This window comes from Acanthaster planci, linkage group LG03 (assembly GCF_054643075.1).
Source record: "Acanthaster planci isolate LZ-2023a linkage group LG03, COTS_SCS, whole genome shotgun sequence".
In the NCBI taxonomy this organism is placed as follows: Eukaryota; Metazoa; Echinodermata; class Asteroidea; order Valvatida; family Acanthasteridae; genus Acanthaster; species Acanthaster planci.
The window spans coordinates 5,732,765-5,749,813 of record NC_141779.1 but is presented as its reverse complement, the minus strand read 5'-3'; the positions used below and the strand labels follow the sequence as shown (position 1 = coordinate 5,749,813).

Sequence of the window (17,049 nt, the reverse complement as noted above, 5' to 3'; positions counted from 1 at the left end):
GATTTAACCCATAATGACAGTATTTAGACATGGGGGGGGAGATCATTTTGACCTGATGGCGGAATGCTTGTGTCATTGAAATTTGTGGACATGTTTGGCTGCAAAATTAGACTTGCAGCATACATGTATGTGATGAATAACGACTGCAAGCAGTTACACTAGAGAAAGTTCAAAAGGCATTCTGACCGTTGGGAAAACTTGATATGCTTGCACAGTTTATACCCCTTATGATATTGTTATAAACATTTCTATGTTTTAAACGGTAGCTGTAATCATTTTTTTGTCTATTATGCTGAGTATTTACATATTCATGAGCAAAACTGTGATGTCATCCCAGGAAGAAAGTCTAAATGTTACATTGGTTTAGTGTACAAAAATTCCTGCATTTTTGTGGAATTTGCAAGACTAAATTTTCTCAACTGGTTGTTTATGTGCATAGCAATATGTGAGCACCAGTGCTTTTCTCAGAAATGTTTTCAGCAAGTAAATTCTGGGTTCATAATTTTAATAGAAGAACCTATGTAATTAACTATATCTTCCCTGGTTGACACAGCAAGAGTGCCCTCACTTATCCAGGAAAGCATAGATAATTTGAAGTGTTTAAAAAAGTGCACTTTTCAGTGCATTTAACCAACTTAGAGTGTAAAAGAGTGATCATACGTTGAAGAGAAGTACAAAGTTGCAGAAAAAATTGTCTGAGAAAAATTTATTGCATCTAATCTTTAAATCTCAGAAGTAACATTAAGCCAGCTATAATATGATAACAAAGTGCAAGGACAGATTCACGTGTAGTTCAGTTTGTCCTGAAGGGGAAACTACCTTTTTTATCTGTGTGGCTGGGTGATGATGAATCTAATGTTACAGTGCTGGTTGACCTCTTGCCAACTTGTTCAAATGTTTGTGCCTGTCAGCCAGCCAAGGTTTAGTCCTGGATCCAGGAGTGTGCCAGTTGCATTTGCCATCACCATAACTCTCTCAGGCCTCAGCAACATTTGAGAAGTTGCTCTGGGATTTTTTTGGTTGGGGGGGAGATTTAAAGTTATGTGAAATCACGTTTGTATCCAGCTTTTCCTTGTGTTCATTGTGACAGAAGCTTATATCCAGCTGTCAAGTTCTGTTTTGAAAAGATGCACTTGTCTGTTTTGAATTGCCAGTAATCCAGTAGTCAAGTCCCTTGATGGTTCATCACTGATTTCATTTGAGATGCCAGACAGTTGTTTTCAGGGAACAAAGTTAGCCACTGAATTGTTTAGTGTGTGAAATAAACATAAGCCTTCACAATGTTTGATTTTCAGCACTTTGTACAGAAATTTAGGTTACTTACGAGGTCTGGGTCTTTCCAGCAAACAAATTGCAGGTTTGCTAACTTCCCAAACATTTTTCCATTTTGAAGTGAGAAATGAGCACCTCAGCTGGCATAAATCAGGGTGTGGCTGTACATTTCACCACAGCTCACCATTCTTAACCACTTGATAAAAAGGATGGTGTCCCTGTTACATCCACAACCAGTTTTTCTCTAAAATATCTTGCTGAATAATTTCAGAATGCCCTGAAACATTCCAGAACCATATATAGAAAAGTCACAATTAGTGTTACAAATAACAATTGAGGTAATCTGCATAACTTCTTATACCTCATCTAAAAAAGGCGCAAGATGTTTCTCAACTTTGTAGAATGGCCTGGAACCTATTTTTAGAATTTCTATTAATAACTACCAGTAGTAGTAACTATTAATTTAATCATCATTCATAAATACAGGTACCTGGGACAGTTTTATCTATTCCTGTTGATCGATGTATTAACATTTGATAATGCCGGCAGGGAAGTAATAATGCCATGCTGGCTCATGGATAGGAGAGTTTAATCTGATCTGATTGGTCAGGAATCTGTGTGCATGCGACACGCTACACGTGCACAAAGTTCATTGAAGGGGATTCTATTGGACAACTTTTAAAAGGAATATACCATAAAATGGACAGGGGTGTTTGGGAAAATGAAAGGAAAGTTTTAGAACAAAATCATTGGAAATCCATCAGAGGTTGATTTCTGTTGACTCTGAATAAAAAGGAATTCATGAATGAGAATAAATATGTGCTTAGCCGGTCTTAAACTGACGTTTAAGACCTTGCTGAGGAGAACGAACATTGATAACGTCCGAGCTGCAAGTCGCATCCATTCTCCCAAGCACATTTTTATCCCCTTGATAACCTCTTGAAAATGAGGACTCAGTGTTAAAAGTAATGAAAAGTGCCAATTTTAGTCATTTTAAATTATCTAGGCATTGTTGGACATTTGAGGGCACTGTTGCCATGATGTCAATCAGAAAAGACACCGTTCAGTTTTTGTGTGTTAAAATTGTGGCATTCCAAATTTGGTTATAGAAAAGATTTACGAAAAGGCTTTGGTCATTGGCTTATTGCCAAGTACCAGTACCTAAACAACAATCACCAAAGAAACGGATATGTCAAAAATTCCTGCAGTTTCTTTGTGCATAAATTAATGAAGATGACATCACAGTGTTGCTCATGAATATGGAAATTGCATTAGCATAAAATCCAGAAGGGCAGCTAGTTTTACAACAGCAAACCAAAATTGAAAATATGATTAATTGAAACACAGAGGTGTATTTTCAAAATATTTGCATTGGATGGACCCCTTAATGAATGATGTGCATTCTGGGATTGGAGTTGTATCATTCTGTAAAGTAGAGGCACTTCCTATACAGCAGGAACAGTGGTACCTTGCAAAGAAATTCTAGGTGTGACCGGGCTTGAAATAAAGACATAAAGGAACACTTCCGGCCTCAGTCTGCAACTGTTTCATTCTGCAACGAGATAGAGACAGAAAGTATATCCTTAAGGGTCTAACATTAATAATAACAAGCACTTGTAAAGTGCCATCTATCTAGCAAACCATTCCGAGGCGCTGCATTATCATTATCCCTGCACATTGGGCTCACACATCATCCGAACATTCCTGAAACCATCTCAGCTCCCTGGGGAGTATACTAGCCTGGTGCTGCCATTTTGGTGCAAACGGCTAAACTACCATATCTGCCCTCACAGGTACCCATTTACTCCTGGGTGGAGAGAGGCACATAGGGGTAAAGTGACTTGCCCAGGATCACAACATGGTGCCACCAGCTGGATTCGAACCCCTGACCCTATGATCAGAAGCTACAAACCCTGACCACTAGGCCACATGACTCCCACGTAGCAGTTTTCTTTGTACGGAAATAATTAAAATGAAATTGAAATATTTCATTCTAATTAGAATTATTTCATTATGATTATAGTTTGAAAATGTACATCAAACCAAACAGGGAAGATCGAAGTAAATTGATGTCTTTGCCATTTTGGGCTGATCTTCAATGCAGTTTGCTGATTAATCAGTGAAAGTAAACCGTCAATTGTGAAAAAGAAACCTAGAGTAAGGAAATACAGGCAAAAAGTACAGTTTGTGTCAAAAGTTAAGACGCCGTCTGCCATCTTGAAAGTACATGGAGGTCAATCTTATCTAAAGGAAATGGCATAAAATGTACAGTTTGCGTCAAAAGTTAAGACGCCGTCTGCCATCTTGAAAGTACATGGAGGTCAATCTTGTCTAAAGGAAATGGCATAAAATGTACAGTTTGCGTCAAAAGTTAAGACGCCGTCTGCCATCTTGAAAGTACTTGGAGGTCAATCTTATCTAAAGGAAGTGGCATAAAATGTTGGCTAAGCGTTTGCAAATACAGCAATACATGCAAGCAGGAATGAAGCCGATAAATCCACTAAGTTATGGTCATCCACATCAATAAAAGATAGCAAATAGATTAACCCTAACAGTCCCAGGTTCTCCAATTTCAATACGCCCGAGGGGGTAAGGGTTAAAGATGGCTTCCAGGAAACAATATCAAGAGACTAGGACAACTTGATTAACAAAATGCTGATAAACCGCACACAATTGGTGAGTAATCAAACTATGTCTACGCAAATAAAGAGCATTATAAATAAAAAACAAATTGTTACATGTACCTGCCAAAGAGATGAAGATGATAAATGTGTCCATTAGAGTCTTGGTCTGACGACAGCTTAAAAATACAGCACAAAACGAAGGCTCGCAAGCTGCGCCATATATGATTGAAATGTTATAGGACACGGAAGAGTAACTTCTCTAATATGTAGATTAAACATTCGTATTAATGATATATAGCATGGCACTAAACATGACATGGGGGAGGGGAAGATTTTTATGCTCATCACATAAGTACCCCACATTACAAAGGAAGGAAGAAGCAGTGCATTAAGTATGGCTATGGAGAGAATGGTGGAGTGCGTGTGCATTCATGTACCCCATAAATCCCACGGTACATGTGCTGTACATGTGCATGTACATGCATATTCATGTAATACATGTACATGTAGTACACACATGTTCATTCATGGAATAGGATTGCTCATGGGAATATTTGTCCTCCAATTCATTTATTCAAGGTATCTGTTTCAAATCTTTTCATACAGGTAACTGCTCATGCCAGCACATTTCCATTCACTGCTGGACTCGCTGATTGAATACAGAGAGCTCCTTTTTTGTAGGTTTCCATGGCAACCTGTGCGCCATTGGCAAGATGGAGGAAAATGTGGTAGCCAATCTGTTGCTGGCATAGTACATGTACTTGTTGGCAGAGTGTTTGTTCTACAAAGGCCTGAGGATAACAGGCCTCATGAATGAACAGCACTGATGATGAAAGAAAAATAAAAAAGGGGCATGCTTGTTTGTGTGACTGGACAGCTTTGATTGGCTATTTGTTACCTATGTTAGCATTCAGGAGAAGTAAAGTGAGTTGAGAGTCTTGCAAGAATGACATTAGTGAGAGTTATCATTATTTGTGTTTGTATTTAGAATTTAACCAGCCGTCTTTATTTGCCTTGGGATAAAGTGAAGAATTTAGGCTGTGGCTTATGCGGGCCATTCTATAAATGTTTGGTCCGATGTGTGACATTAAAAAAAGACATTAAAATTTTTTTTTCTTATTTGATTGTCAGGGTAGTCTGTTTTTAAGAATTTTATGATTTGGATTGGGAAACTCTTTTTAATCAGTGGATATTTGAGAGGGAGAAAAGCATCTGTGGATTTTGTAGCTAGAGCTAATTTGTCTCTTCTCCACTCAAAGGAGTCTGAAATTTCTAATGCAAGCGTAAAAAAAGTAAGAGCCACACAAAAGATTCTGGTTGTGTGCAAAGGTTTCTTCAATTAAGGCCATGTTCAACCAGCACTGATAGGGTCATGCACTAGACCTTGTCATCGTCTTCTGGCATTACCACTGTTCCTATATAGTTACTCCAATGCATGTATTATGATTGTGTCATGTGACTACATGCATGTGATGGAGTGTGAAGAACTGGGCAAAATGTCATTGCCATACGTAACAGTTAGCAAGAAAGTCATGCTTACTATAGGATAAAATTTGCCAACTGTAAGCACAATGGTTGCAAGCGTACAGAGATTTCTATTGTTATGTCAATTTGTCCCTCTGAGGGGAGTCGGGTTGATGTAATGGTTCTTTCCCAATTCCTCACCTTCCACCTCTGCGGTTGGGGTTTGATTCACCGGCTCGGTCCACATGTGGATTGGGTTTTCAGTCCCTACCTGATTCCGTGGGTTTAACCCAGAACAGTCCTCTGGGGTTTTCCTCCCTCCTCTAAAACTGTGACGCTTCTCACTGTCTCCTCTCTACAGGTTTCTTCAGGCTTAAGAGCCACAGTGCCAAGGGTGCTTTTGAGGAATCCTTGTGGTCATTACCAGAAATAAATAAATAAATAATAATAATAGTAATAAATCATAATAGTAAGTGTGCCCTTTGCTGTGCTGACTGCTGACGATCTCTGAAATACTGGGAGCCTCTGTTTTATCTTGGGCCCTTGTCTGTTGCTTGTTGCCGAGCAAGGCTGTGCTCTCGACAGAAGTTCGATCACATCTGTTTTCTGGTCTCTTTTGTCTTGCAGTGCGGGTCCCAAAGGTGACAACATCTATGAGTGGGTGTCGACGATCTACGGGCCAAAGGATTCAGTCTACGAGGGGGGAGTCTTCTTCCTTGACATCAACTTCTCTCCTGACTACCCATTCAAACCACCCAAGGTAAGGTCTCCCAGTCTTCGTGAACTGTCCTCTAGCTGCACTATTTTTTGACGTGTGATGCTGTTTGCTTGGATGAGGCTGAAAGTGCTTCATAAAGCCTCCTTTCTTTATGGTTGTAATGATTGCCGACAGCACTTAGGATTTCAAGACACAATCACAGAAGTGACTGTGTGTGACATCATTCTACAAAAAAAAAGGAAAAACACAATTGCATCTGAAACTCTATACATAATACTAGTTTTGCTGTAAATGTCATTTTTTGGTGGTTTTACCATTTCTTGAAGATAAACTGGTATGACTTTTACAGTGTATGTACGTCATTTAGGGTAAGCTGTTTTGTTGATAAGTGGAGTTTCATCTCTTAATCATTCAGAGCAAGCGGGCCAAATGCACGGTTCATGGGCAAGAGGGACATCTTTGTCTTCATGACAACATGCATTTATTTATGGGCCTACTCTGGGGACTTGTTGTAGTCCGTTGGCAAAATTGGTCCAACCTTGACAACTGTCTGTGTCCATGTGGCTATCAGTTGGGATCAAGCCTCTCCATATGATTGTTTATCATGGGGGGGGGGGACTTTTCGGCAGTGCTGTCTGCACCTCTTTACATTGCCATGGAAACCAGGCTTAAGCCGCGCTTTAATGATGTGGCATTGTAGAGATTCTTCTTGACACGATCGTCAAGGGACATCTGAGAAGTCAGAATATTCTTTTTCTTGCTGGAACACTCCAGTTGGGAACACTGCGAGGTGTCTTTGGAATTCACTATATACCTGATTAAGAACAGGCCATTCCCAAGTAATGTGTGCAGGGTCATTGACCTCTTCCTCTGTTCTCATTGGGGGACACACACAGTTCCCAGAAGGAACAGCAGGTGTTCCTGTGTGGAATATGTCATATTCTCATTGAAATGTTCTCCAGTGTTCTTCTTTTTAGACACTCCCTAAATGCATAATGATCCTTCCATACATCATCCTTTGCTTGTCATCCAGTCATTTGTCAGTACTCTTACGAGCTTGCAGACTAAGCTCCAAGAAATCCCAGGATCCAAGCTCCAAGAAATCCCAGGATCCCTCAGTCCTTCAAGTGGTGGTCCTGTAGAGTTGTTGGACAGCGTTGGGATAAACCGTGTTTGAAACTTGAAAAAATTCTGCATATACATGTATGCATACATGTACATGTACTTGTACTTTTGAAAAACACAGTGTGCCTTCCAATGAGTGCATGAAAACATATGTATTGTCCAGTTAAACCTCAATTGTGGCATGCCTCTGTCTTGAATACGGGTTTTTCATCGGCCCAGAAGGATCACATGACAGGGGGACAAAGCCGCATGTCACACTCGCTGTTAAACAGCACATTAGCCAGCGTTGTGTAATATCAGGTGCATGCATGTGCGTGCCCCTGCAGTGTACAGGATAATGCAAGCACAACTAATCCCTGCTGTTAAAAGATTTCTTTGTTGCCCTTAATTTCCCTCAGAAAACAAGTGAAAATAAGACAAAACGATTCTTGACTGCTGTGATGTGGGATATGACGTTTTGGACACTCCCGGGGATGCGTAGGGCTCTCAACTTCGCCTCGGCTGCTATGCGTCCCTCATGTTTTCAAAACATCTCTCACACCACAATAGTCCACGATTGTTAAATGTTAACCAGCATGTGACAATACATGTATGTGTAACTTTGATACCTCAACACGGTTTTAAAGAGGACACTCTTGACTTGATGAGGTTTAGATTTCATCTAATTTGCTTGTGGTGATCTGGAGATACGCTTCAGTAAACACCTGCACTCAGAAATGACTTGGTACCTCTTTCAGCAACAAAGAGGGTAATTATTCCTCTGTTTTGGTGCTTAGCACTGTCAGCATCTCCATTTGAAATCATTTGTCAGGGTGAAATTAGTCTTGGGGAAGGTGTTGGGTTTCCCTTTTTTGACACAGTCAACCTGTTGATTATTAAAAAATCCCTAAACAGTGCCTGTATAGCATTATAATAACCTGCTGACCTGTGCCTTGTCCATGTCTTATGTTGTGTGCCTATATATTCATAGCGTGGCTACAAAAAGACCAGTCTGTGATGGGCCATTGTTATGACCAAATAATTTTTCCCAAGTCATGTCACAAGTCAACTTTCTCCAAGTCAAGTCGTTTTCCTAAGTCAATTGTTGATAATTATATGGGGGGAATAGTTTGTTCCAGCCATTTAAAGAAGTTTCTTCCATTATGCTGTCAGATCATGTACACATGTGGAGTATCAAAAATAATTGCTGTGCTGAACCATGAATGATACTATGTCTAAGAACACGCACGCCTCCAGATCACAGCTTGTGGGCCTGGCTGCACAATGCATGGACAACCAGGCAGCTTGTTTTCATGCTTGCAAGCCTACCGGTACATGAACAGAGTCGGTGTTGAAAGGGCAAAAGTTTGTGTATTTTTAACAAATGTTTGTCACAAAGTCAAATTTAGTCAACTTGCAAGTCACGTTCTTTCAAGTCAAGTCCCAAGTCAATTTTTTGCGAATCAAATCAAGTCAAGTAAAAATAAAATTGCGACTCAAGTCTGACGTCATCGACTTGAGTCAACAATACTGCTGTAACCCAATGGCTGGGTGTATGACGTACATGTACTGTACGTGTTTTTCTAGGCCGTTTGATGTGTGTATGACGGTACTATTGTCGGTACTGTGCTCGTGGCTTGTTCGGTGGTTTGTCATAGCAGTGTTGTAATGGATCACTAAATTTGGTGACTCGAGTCGATTGAGTCATTTTAACATTGTGACTCGAGTCGAGTCGTCATTAGGTCAAGAAGTCGAGCAGAGTGGAAATGAGTAACTTTGTGTAGTCGAGTCAGGTACCGAGCTTGAATCAATTTGAGTCACAAATTTTTAAACAAAATACAATAAAAACACAACTACATGTAAGTCATTTGTTGGTATTTTTATTTTAATGTAGACACACTGAAAATAAATTAGAGTGACAGGTATCTAGCCAACTAAAATTTTGCTTTAAATGTTTTTGAGACTTGAGCCTTGTAAGCTTGTTCAAGTCTCTGTGAGAGATTTGAGTCAAGTTGTTTGGTTGCAGGGACCTGAGTTGAGTCGCCAAAAATTGTGCCTTGAGTCAGACTCGAGTCGAGTCATTACAACTCTGTGCCATAGTACCTTATGGGGATTGGTATGCTGTGACATTACATGCTGGTTCATTTGCCGAGGTTTATGTGGCTCTGTATATGGCCCAATGCTTTCCCTTGGACAAAAAGCTGCAGAGAGGCCGCCTTGGACAATACCCACTTCGTTATTTCATTTAGCTATGGTGATTAGACTAGAAAGTGGCACAAACTCAATTTTCAGTGCATTTGTTTACTGGAGCATCACTGAAAGCTAATAATATGAAACAGAATGACCCTGATGCTATCAATTTGAACATTGCTCAGGTGAAGTTCCGTACGCGCATCTACCACTGCAATATCAGCAGTCAGGGAACCATCTGTCTGGACATCCTCAAGGACAACTGGAGCCCAGCCCTGACCATCTCCAAGGTCCTCCTCTCTATCTGTGCTCTATTATCCGATTGCAATCCTGGTGAGTTGGGCAAGGGGTAGGCTGCTTGATTGGTCATTGACTGGTGTGAATTTTTCTCTTTTTCGCAAACTGAAACACAAGTGCTGTGATTGGACACTTCATGACAACTACACAATGAACAATTTTGGTGTCCTGAACTGACACTGGGTTGTGTGTGCACACTGTAGAATAGTTCTTGGTTTTACAATTGAAATTTATAGCCACAAATGTGGTAGCCTGTTTAAGTTCAATGTGTCGATGAGAGAGGTACATGTATTCATCTTTGGCTGACCTTTCTCGGAAAAATAATGGGCTTGTTGCTAGGATGGTATGTTCGATTTTCACCAAATTAGCACCAAATGACTGCCACACATTACTGGAAAAACTTTTGAAGGCTCATGTGGTAAACTATGGACTATGTTGATATTGGAGAAAATATTGAAGGGATTGGAGTAACAGATTCCAACCCCTCCCCCGGATCTTTTGGTTTAAAGGGTTGATTAGAAACTAGAATGGGATAGTTTACACATTGACTCCCACAGAACATGCAGCGGGTTGGAAATCATGAAACAGTTTGACAATGAGTTCTAAAAATCATTTCCCATCCTTTCCTTTTCCTCCTTTCCTCCTGCTTCTTCCATAACAGCTGACCCACTGGTGGGCACCATAGCAACTCAGTACCTCCAAAGTCGCGAGGATCACGACCGTTATGCTAAGAATTGGACCAAACGCTACGCGACATGATGCAAGGCACCACCTTTTGGGTGGCCACATTTGTCTGTAATCACTATTTGTTGGTCTTTTTTATTTTTGTTTGTCGCCCCACCTTGTCGTTATTATTTATGTTTATTTTTGTACAGCACGATTGACAATTTCTCCCCAGCATACAGAGATGATCGGTGTCGCAGACCAGGTATAAGACTTCGGTGTCAGGGGTCAGACACTAGATATGTTGTCTGCAACCAGTGTGGCACTGTGGGTTAGAACAGTAGGTGTTCTTTGGTGAGGAACATGGTTGGTTAACGTTAACACAATGTAGTAACACACTTGGACAATTTATGACTTCTTTCATGTTACACAGGAATGTGCACAAACTCCATAACTTGTTTATCTGTTGTGTTGGAACATGTACGTAGATGTACATGTACATGTGCATGTACATGTTCATGTGTGTGTCGTCTTATTAGGTTGGCACAAAATTGCTAGCCCCAGCCTAGCTGACACTGTTCATGGATGACCAGATAAAATATCATTCGAATTTCATCCTTGAATGATTTGCAGAATTACTCGATTCTCTGAGAAATCAGAGATGTTTCAAATGTTTCTTTTTCCCTGAAGTGTAGACAGATACTTGGTGCCATTCAATGAGAGAAGAAAGATTTGGCTTGAAATTGAGTAAATTAGTAGTTATGTGCAGTCATGCAATGCAGCACGCTTGGGTACTGTTGGTTTTTAAATCAAGGGTTTTTGGTTGTTTTTGGTTTTTGGCCAATTTTGCTGGGTATTTAGCCACCTGTGCCTTTTTACTGTTGCAAAGATAGGTTTTTTATGTAGGTCGGTGCAAGTTCAGCTTCTGTCTTCTCTTTCCAAATCTGCCGAGATCATCTTGATATTTTTACTGGTGTCGCTGAAGATTTCAACATGTAGTGACTGCACATCAGGCTATTTCTATGAATAACCCAGGATGTTTGCATACTGGCCACTTCACAAGTTACACATGCCAATATCCACCATATGTCAGTCTTAGTGGGGACAGTTTCAAATCAAAGATTTACAGTGTGACAGAATATGACTTCGGGCATTGCTTGTTGCCAGTAATACAGTGTACCTCATGAATATCCATTAGATTAGGATTGTTTTTATTGTATGGATTTGCTGTCAACATGTGGATGTGAATATTCATTGGAGATTTGAGGCCTTGCATTGGTTAGTTACGCTCAGGCATGATGGATATTGTGGGAGTAAAATATCCCATAACTATCGCTGAAGTATTACATTGTTCATAGATACGCACATACACCCTGGGTTCATTGGTGTACCCATGTTTCCAAATAGTTGCCTCTTTTATCCATGTGCTTTGTGAAGAATTCTTTGATGAAGTGGGATACGGAAATTCGACAAGAATATGCTGAAAACTGTTTATGACAGTGGAAATTGCTGGAGTGAACATATCCTCTGAGATGAAAAATGATCTCTTTTCTGGTTAGTAATGTCATAACAACATTCAAATATAAAGCCTAAATTGACTCCAAATGTTCGCTGATCAACATACCGCATGAAATGGACATCTGATGAATATACATGCACATCTTTTTCTGTTGTTGCAAAACATCTGAAATGCCACATGCTTTATACATGCATGCCAACCTGTGACATAAGGATTCTCTATAGAGCAGAAATGTAGGTTGGTTTGTTTATAGTTCAGGCATTGTACAGTATCCACTTGGATAATGTGTGGTTCATACACATTGGCAGACAGCAAAATTGGATCTGCAGAATTTGTTGTGATTCAGATTCTGACAGCTTTGATTAGTAGAACCGAACCTTCTGCTAACCACACAAATATACTGCTAGAGCAAACAACCAGTGACATGCCTGGTTATGCAGTGTACACTGCTTACATACATGTAGTAACCGGTTCCCTGGTAATTTTTACTAAGCACATTTGTTTTAGTTAGCAAGAATTTTGCAGAGTTGGTATTAAGTCAGAAGTCAGTCCATGAGTCAAGTCCTTGAAGTCTGTCATATCATGTCAGAACTAAAAAGATGAACAGTGAGAAAGGAACACCTTTGTTACAGTTGTGAGTTGACCGAATGACTTGTGACTGGACTGACTTGTGGTGTCTTTGCCTCCGACTCAATTACCAGTCTGGCAATTTGTGCTTTTGAAATTTGCCTCTGGTCTGTAGATTTGAACTGATTATCTGCTGATTGTTGTATGGCCAAATGATTGCATGAGGATGTTGGATAAAGCTGTCGAAGGTTTGCATGAGAGGCCTTGACATACACGGCTTCATTCTGTGTTTGTTTGGACACCAACCATATTCCTCAACAAAAGGCATTATCTTTCATCATTCCAGAAGAAAAATTACTTTGCTTTACTTGTCCCCATTCATCTTTGTAGTGCTGGTGAGAATTGTACGTTTGCCCTTGTTTGTTTGTGAAAATATGATTCGTCAAACAAGTCATTTTGAAATTCTGAATTCTCCAATTTTTTGTGTTTTTGTTTCATTACAAACTGTGGTGTTAAAAGCTAGATGTGTATTTACCTTATGTACATAAACCACATAGAATCAATAATATGTAGTGTACTAGAAAGTAGTGATGTGATTAAGCACATGTAGATCACATATGCACAATTTCCATGGTTTCCGTAACAAGACAGGACTTAGAAATGTATAATTGTTTGGTTTTGATTTTTTTTTTGGTTAAAAAGTCACTTTAGACAGAGAAGTGTCATTTTTTGATGGGAGAGAGTACAATTTCACTTGTAGTGTCATTAGTGGAGAGATTTGTATCATGTTAGAGACTAGGCAAACATCAAGCAGTGTCCCCGACGGCAGTTTCTTCTTTTTATGGATGAGGATTGAATCCCTCGCACTGTGCTGTTTGTGATTGCGATCACCGCAGCGGCTACAAGCAGCACGTCTTGCACTGCACTGGCGGAAACAGGTGAAATGTTGACGCAAGGCATAGCATTTCACATAACATAGGCGGTGTCAGTTTCAGCACGTAGACGGATACACGTCTCAGAGTTACATACGTTGGGTGAAATCCCCTACCTGTCTGCACTTGACATTGTTGGCACCTCCACATAATGTTAGTGTGCGGGTCAGTTCCCCCCGGTTTTAAGCTAAGGTTTGGATGTGGCTTGTCAGTGTCATTTTGTGAGATCTTTATTTCTTCAGCAGGTTCTTTCAGTTTTAATGTTTGGGACTTCTCCCCAATGACAACAAATTGATCTTTTTTTTTTAATGTATAAGACTGCATGTGCACTTGTGGCTGGCGACACTGAATCAGGTTGAAAATGTCAAAATGACAGTTTTTATGAGTTGTGTAATAGTATCTAATATTGTATACATGTATTGATTTTGGTCACCTACAGCCTCGTTGAGGCTTAACAGAAAGTATACAGCACCTGTTTAGTTTCGTTTGGTCAGGATTTTTAACACCTTGAGCCTCCTTCTAAGACTGAAAATAATAGTCAAGGTTGCTGTATGTGATGCCAGCATTGGTCAAGTGGACAGTCTGACAAGTTGGGAGTAGTTCATGGCTCAGATGCCCGGAAGATTAAGTCCCATCTGCTTAAGATGAAGACAGCTCACAGAAGTTCTTCTCAATGCACATTTCATATAAGTTTGTTCCTAGAGTCAGAGTCTACAGGGTGCACAACACTTCTCTTTGCCTTCCAACTTCCAGCCGTCATTGGCCCAAATGATAATATTTACTCAGGGTCCCCAGTGCTAGAGGAAGATCCTCAACCTTTTCATCGCCACACAAGACGGCAAAAATCCAATCTCAAGATTTGTAGCCCCCTGAAGCTGCATGGGCACTGCAAATCTTTTTTTATATCCTTTGCAGAAAAATGCATTGGAGATTTGATATTATTCCTGGATTATGATTCTCATAACACAAGGCCTCTCTGTCCTGCAGGCAATATCGTATCAACCCGCCCTCCACTGTAGCGGACAGAGTAATGGTCACAATGAATATACAAGCACCCAGGGTTTTTCTACACGCATACAAATTCACTCCGTTTGATATGCGGATTTGTATGGAAAGCGGGACAAACTAATGCAAGGCAGGCTGAGCAGATGAATTTAATCAGAGGAGGATTGAGTCAAATGTTTGAGGGGTTGGTTTAAAGAGAGGATTCATGCATGGAGTTGGACTAAGAAGGTGACCGCATGGGCCAACCTAGTGACAACATGATGCTCTTTGAGAAAATGGTATTTACGTGGAATGATTCCAACCCTTTGAATGCATTTAATTGCCTGATGCTGTTGGTGTGTGTCACACTTGATGAAAAAATGTAATTACACACACGTGATCTTACTTCAGACTGTTGCAATTTCCACATTAAGTTCCATATAAGTTGGTTCGGTGTTTGGGAACACCCAAGTTAGTGGCATTCGTGCAGTACACATGGACACCTGAATCCCCACTACTGTCCTGTTGCCATGATGAGGTGTTCTCATCTCAATGCATTCACTCTGAAGTTTTGTACACATTGAAATGAAAGTTGGTCGGGCATACTCCATGCCAATTAACAAATGTGAACCAGTGTGTACGTGGGATGTGGTTTTTCTTTAGCGTCCCTAGGTCAGTCAGTGTTGTCGAAGCTGTGTGAATTCCATACAGTGGGAAGGAATTTTTTTCTCAAAAAAACTAAATAAATACCTGGGAGAGACACATCTGAAGTTTATAACAAATAGAATGGAATAAATTCAGTTGATTGAATAAACATGTATGACTGCTCTGTTGTGCAGTATACGGGGGACATGAAGTTTTAATGAGCTAAGGCAATATATTTGTGTTTGTGCCAGTATATCCGTGCACATGTAGGTTGACTGGCCAGGCTGTTGCCAAACAGTCTCTGATGCTTTGAGGGAGCATGCACTATGAGAAGGCTACGAATACATCCAAACTTTGTAACTACCCTACATTTAGATCACCTCAGCTCAAGTCGTACCATATCGCAGCAAGTTACAGGCTGTTTAAGGGAACTGTCGCTTGAACTCTCATGATCTGACCCTTGACTTTACTTTTTGTAATTGACAAGGCTGACTGCTCAGCCATGGGATTGACCTGGGGGGGGATGCTAGCATAATTAGGTTTACCTCGTCAGAATGAAAAAAAAATTTCAGATCTGACTAGTAAATGAATGGAAGTTCACTGGCACCGTTGGGGGGGAGGGAAGACAGGGTTTGGATTATCTGAAAGTGCATGTGATTGAAGCAGCCAGAGATGGCGATTGCTGTGGAATCTAGATGGAGGCTACTCAGCCCCAGAATCCAATCACATCTGGAATTTCCCCCTTAATCTTTGTGGGGAATACGTTGTACATCAGACTGTTTACTGTGGGTCTGGTTATGTCACTTGGATGGATGGGTTTCGATTGCATGTTGAGCCAGTTGATATCCTATTGTGATACTGGGCATTAGACGTGAATGGGGAGCATCCTGTTAAAGGCACATCAACTAGTCCCCACCCCGCTTCCCTTTTGTTCATTTTGCATCCATTCGTACACACAGGGGAATTATGGCTCGAGTCATACTGGAACCATTTTTCCACAGTCCCATGCAATTTTTCCACAAGTCAAATCCCATCAAATCATTTTTCCTTAAGTCAAGCTCCATGTCTTTAGGGTACTTGACACTGTTTCTGACATCTTTATTGACGATGTGACCTGTGGTGTTTTGCATACCAGGTCTGATCCTGAAGTTTTTTTCGAGCATAATATGCTGACATACCCACAAGTCTGATGAAAACAGACAAGTTTGCTTACTTTTAGGTTGCAAGTCTTTGTTTTCTATTAGGTAACTATTGTAACAAGATACATTCTGAAGTCTTTAGGACCTTGCCATCACGGTGTTCCACTTTATACCTTTTCTTAAATTAACAATGCATTTTGACAAATTTTGGTTATGTCAGCAAACTGTCACAAATCACTTTCTCCAAGTCGAGTCACAAGTCATGCACACATCATGTTCCAAATTATCATCTTCTGTCCTTTGTATAAAAACTTCACACCTGTAAAGGGGTGGTTTTTTGGGGGCTCTTGTCACTATTTTCTCGTTACCAAACCATTTCAAGAAATGGGCTTGCACACTATTTGTTGATCAGCTGTGCCGTGTGAATCGTACACTGACGAAACATATACTTTCAAAGTCACTGTCCGAATGTAGAGAAGTAAAGATGTGCATTGAGTTGTCACATGTTGTATGCTACATGCGTACTGTCCCCCCCTTTGACAAACAGTAATGCAACACCGGAGATGCATTAGATCATTTGAATCAGTTTCCCTGTGGTTGTGTATATCAAATTCTAAAGTAGTGTAGGCTTTTTAAATATATGTACAAAAATACCTAGAGACTATTTATAAAAACATTGGGGAAAAAAGGAAAAAAAACAACAAAAATTGACAATAGTCTCGGACGTTTACCACGCAGTATTACTTCAATACAGTTACTCATTAGTAAGTGCAGATGTAGTGAAAAAGGTTTGTAGTCCGAGAAGTGTAATAATAAAACTATTGAAATTGACATTCTGTCGTGGCGAGTCCTTTCAGTGGTTGCACTCGGATTACACGGCCCCCTTCTTAAACCTCTGTTCAGAAGGCTATCAACATTTCCTAGATCTGTG

At 40.3% G+C, this 17,049-nt stretch overlaps 1 protein-coding gene across 1 annotated transcript in view; it reads left to right on the top strand.

The window, feature by feature from the left end:
- LOC110986194 (ubiquitin-conjugating enzyme E2 E1-like) overlaps window positions 1–16,949 on the top strand; it is a 79,231-nt gene extending 62,282 nt beyond the window's left edge. The window contains exons 4-6 of the mRNA XM_022247883.2: window positions 5,988–6,120; window positions 9,558–9,705; window positions 10,331–16,949. Of these exons, the coding sequence (XP_022103575.1) occupies window positions 5,988–6,120; window positions 9,558–9,705; window positions 10,331–10,428 (379 nt within the window). The 3' untranslated portion in view covers window positions 10,429–16,949. The remainder of the gene's footprint in view (window positions 1–5,987; window positions 6,121–9,557; window positions 9,706–10,330) is intronic.
- The last annotated feature ends 100 nt before the right edge of the window (window positions 16,950–17,049 follow it).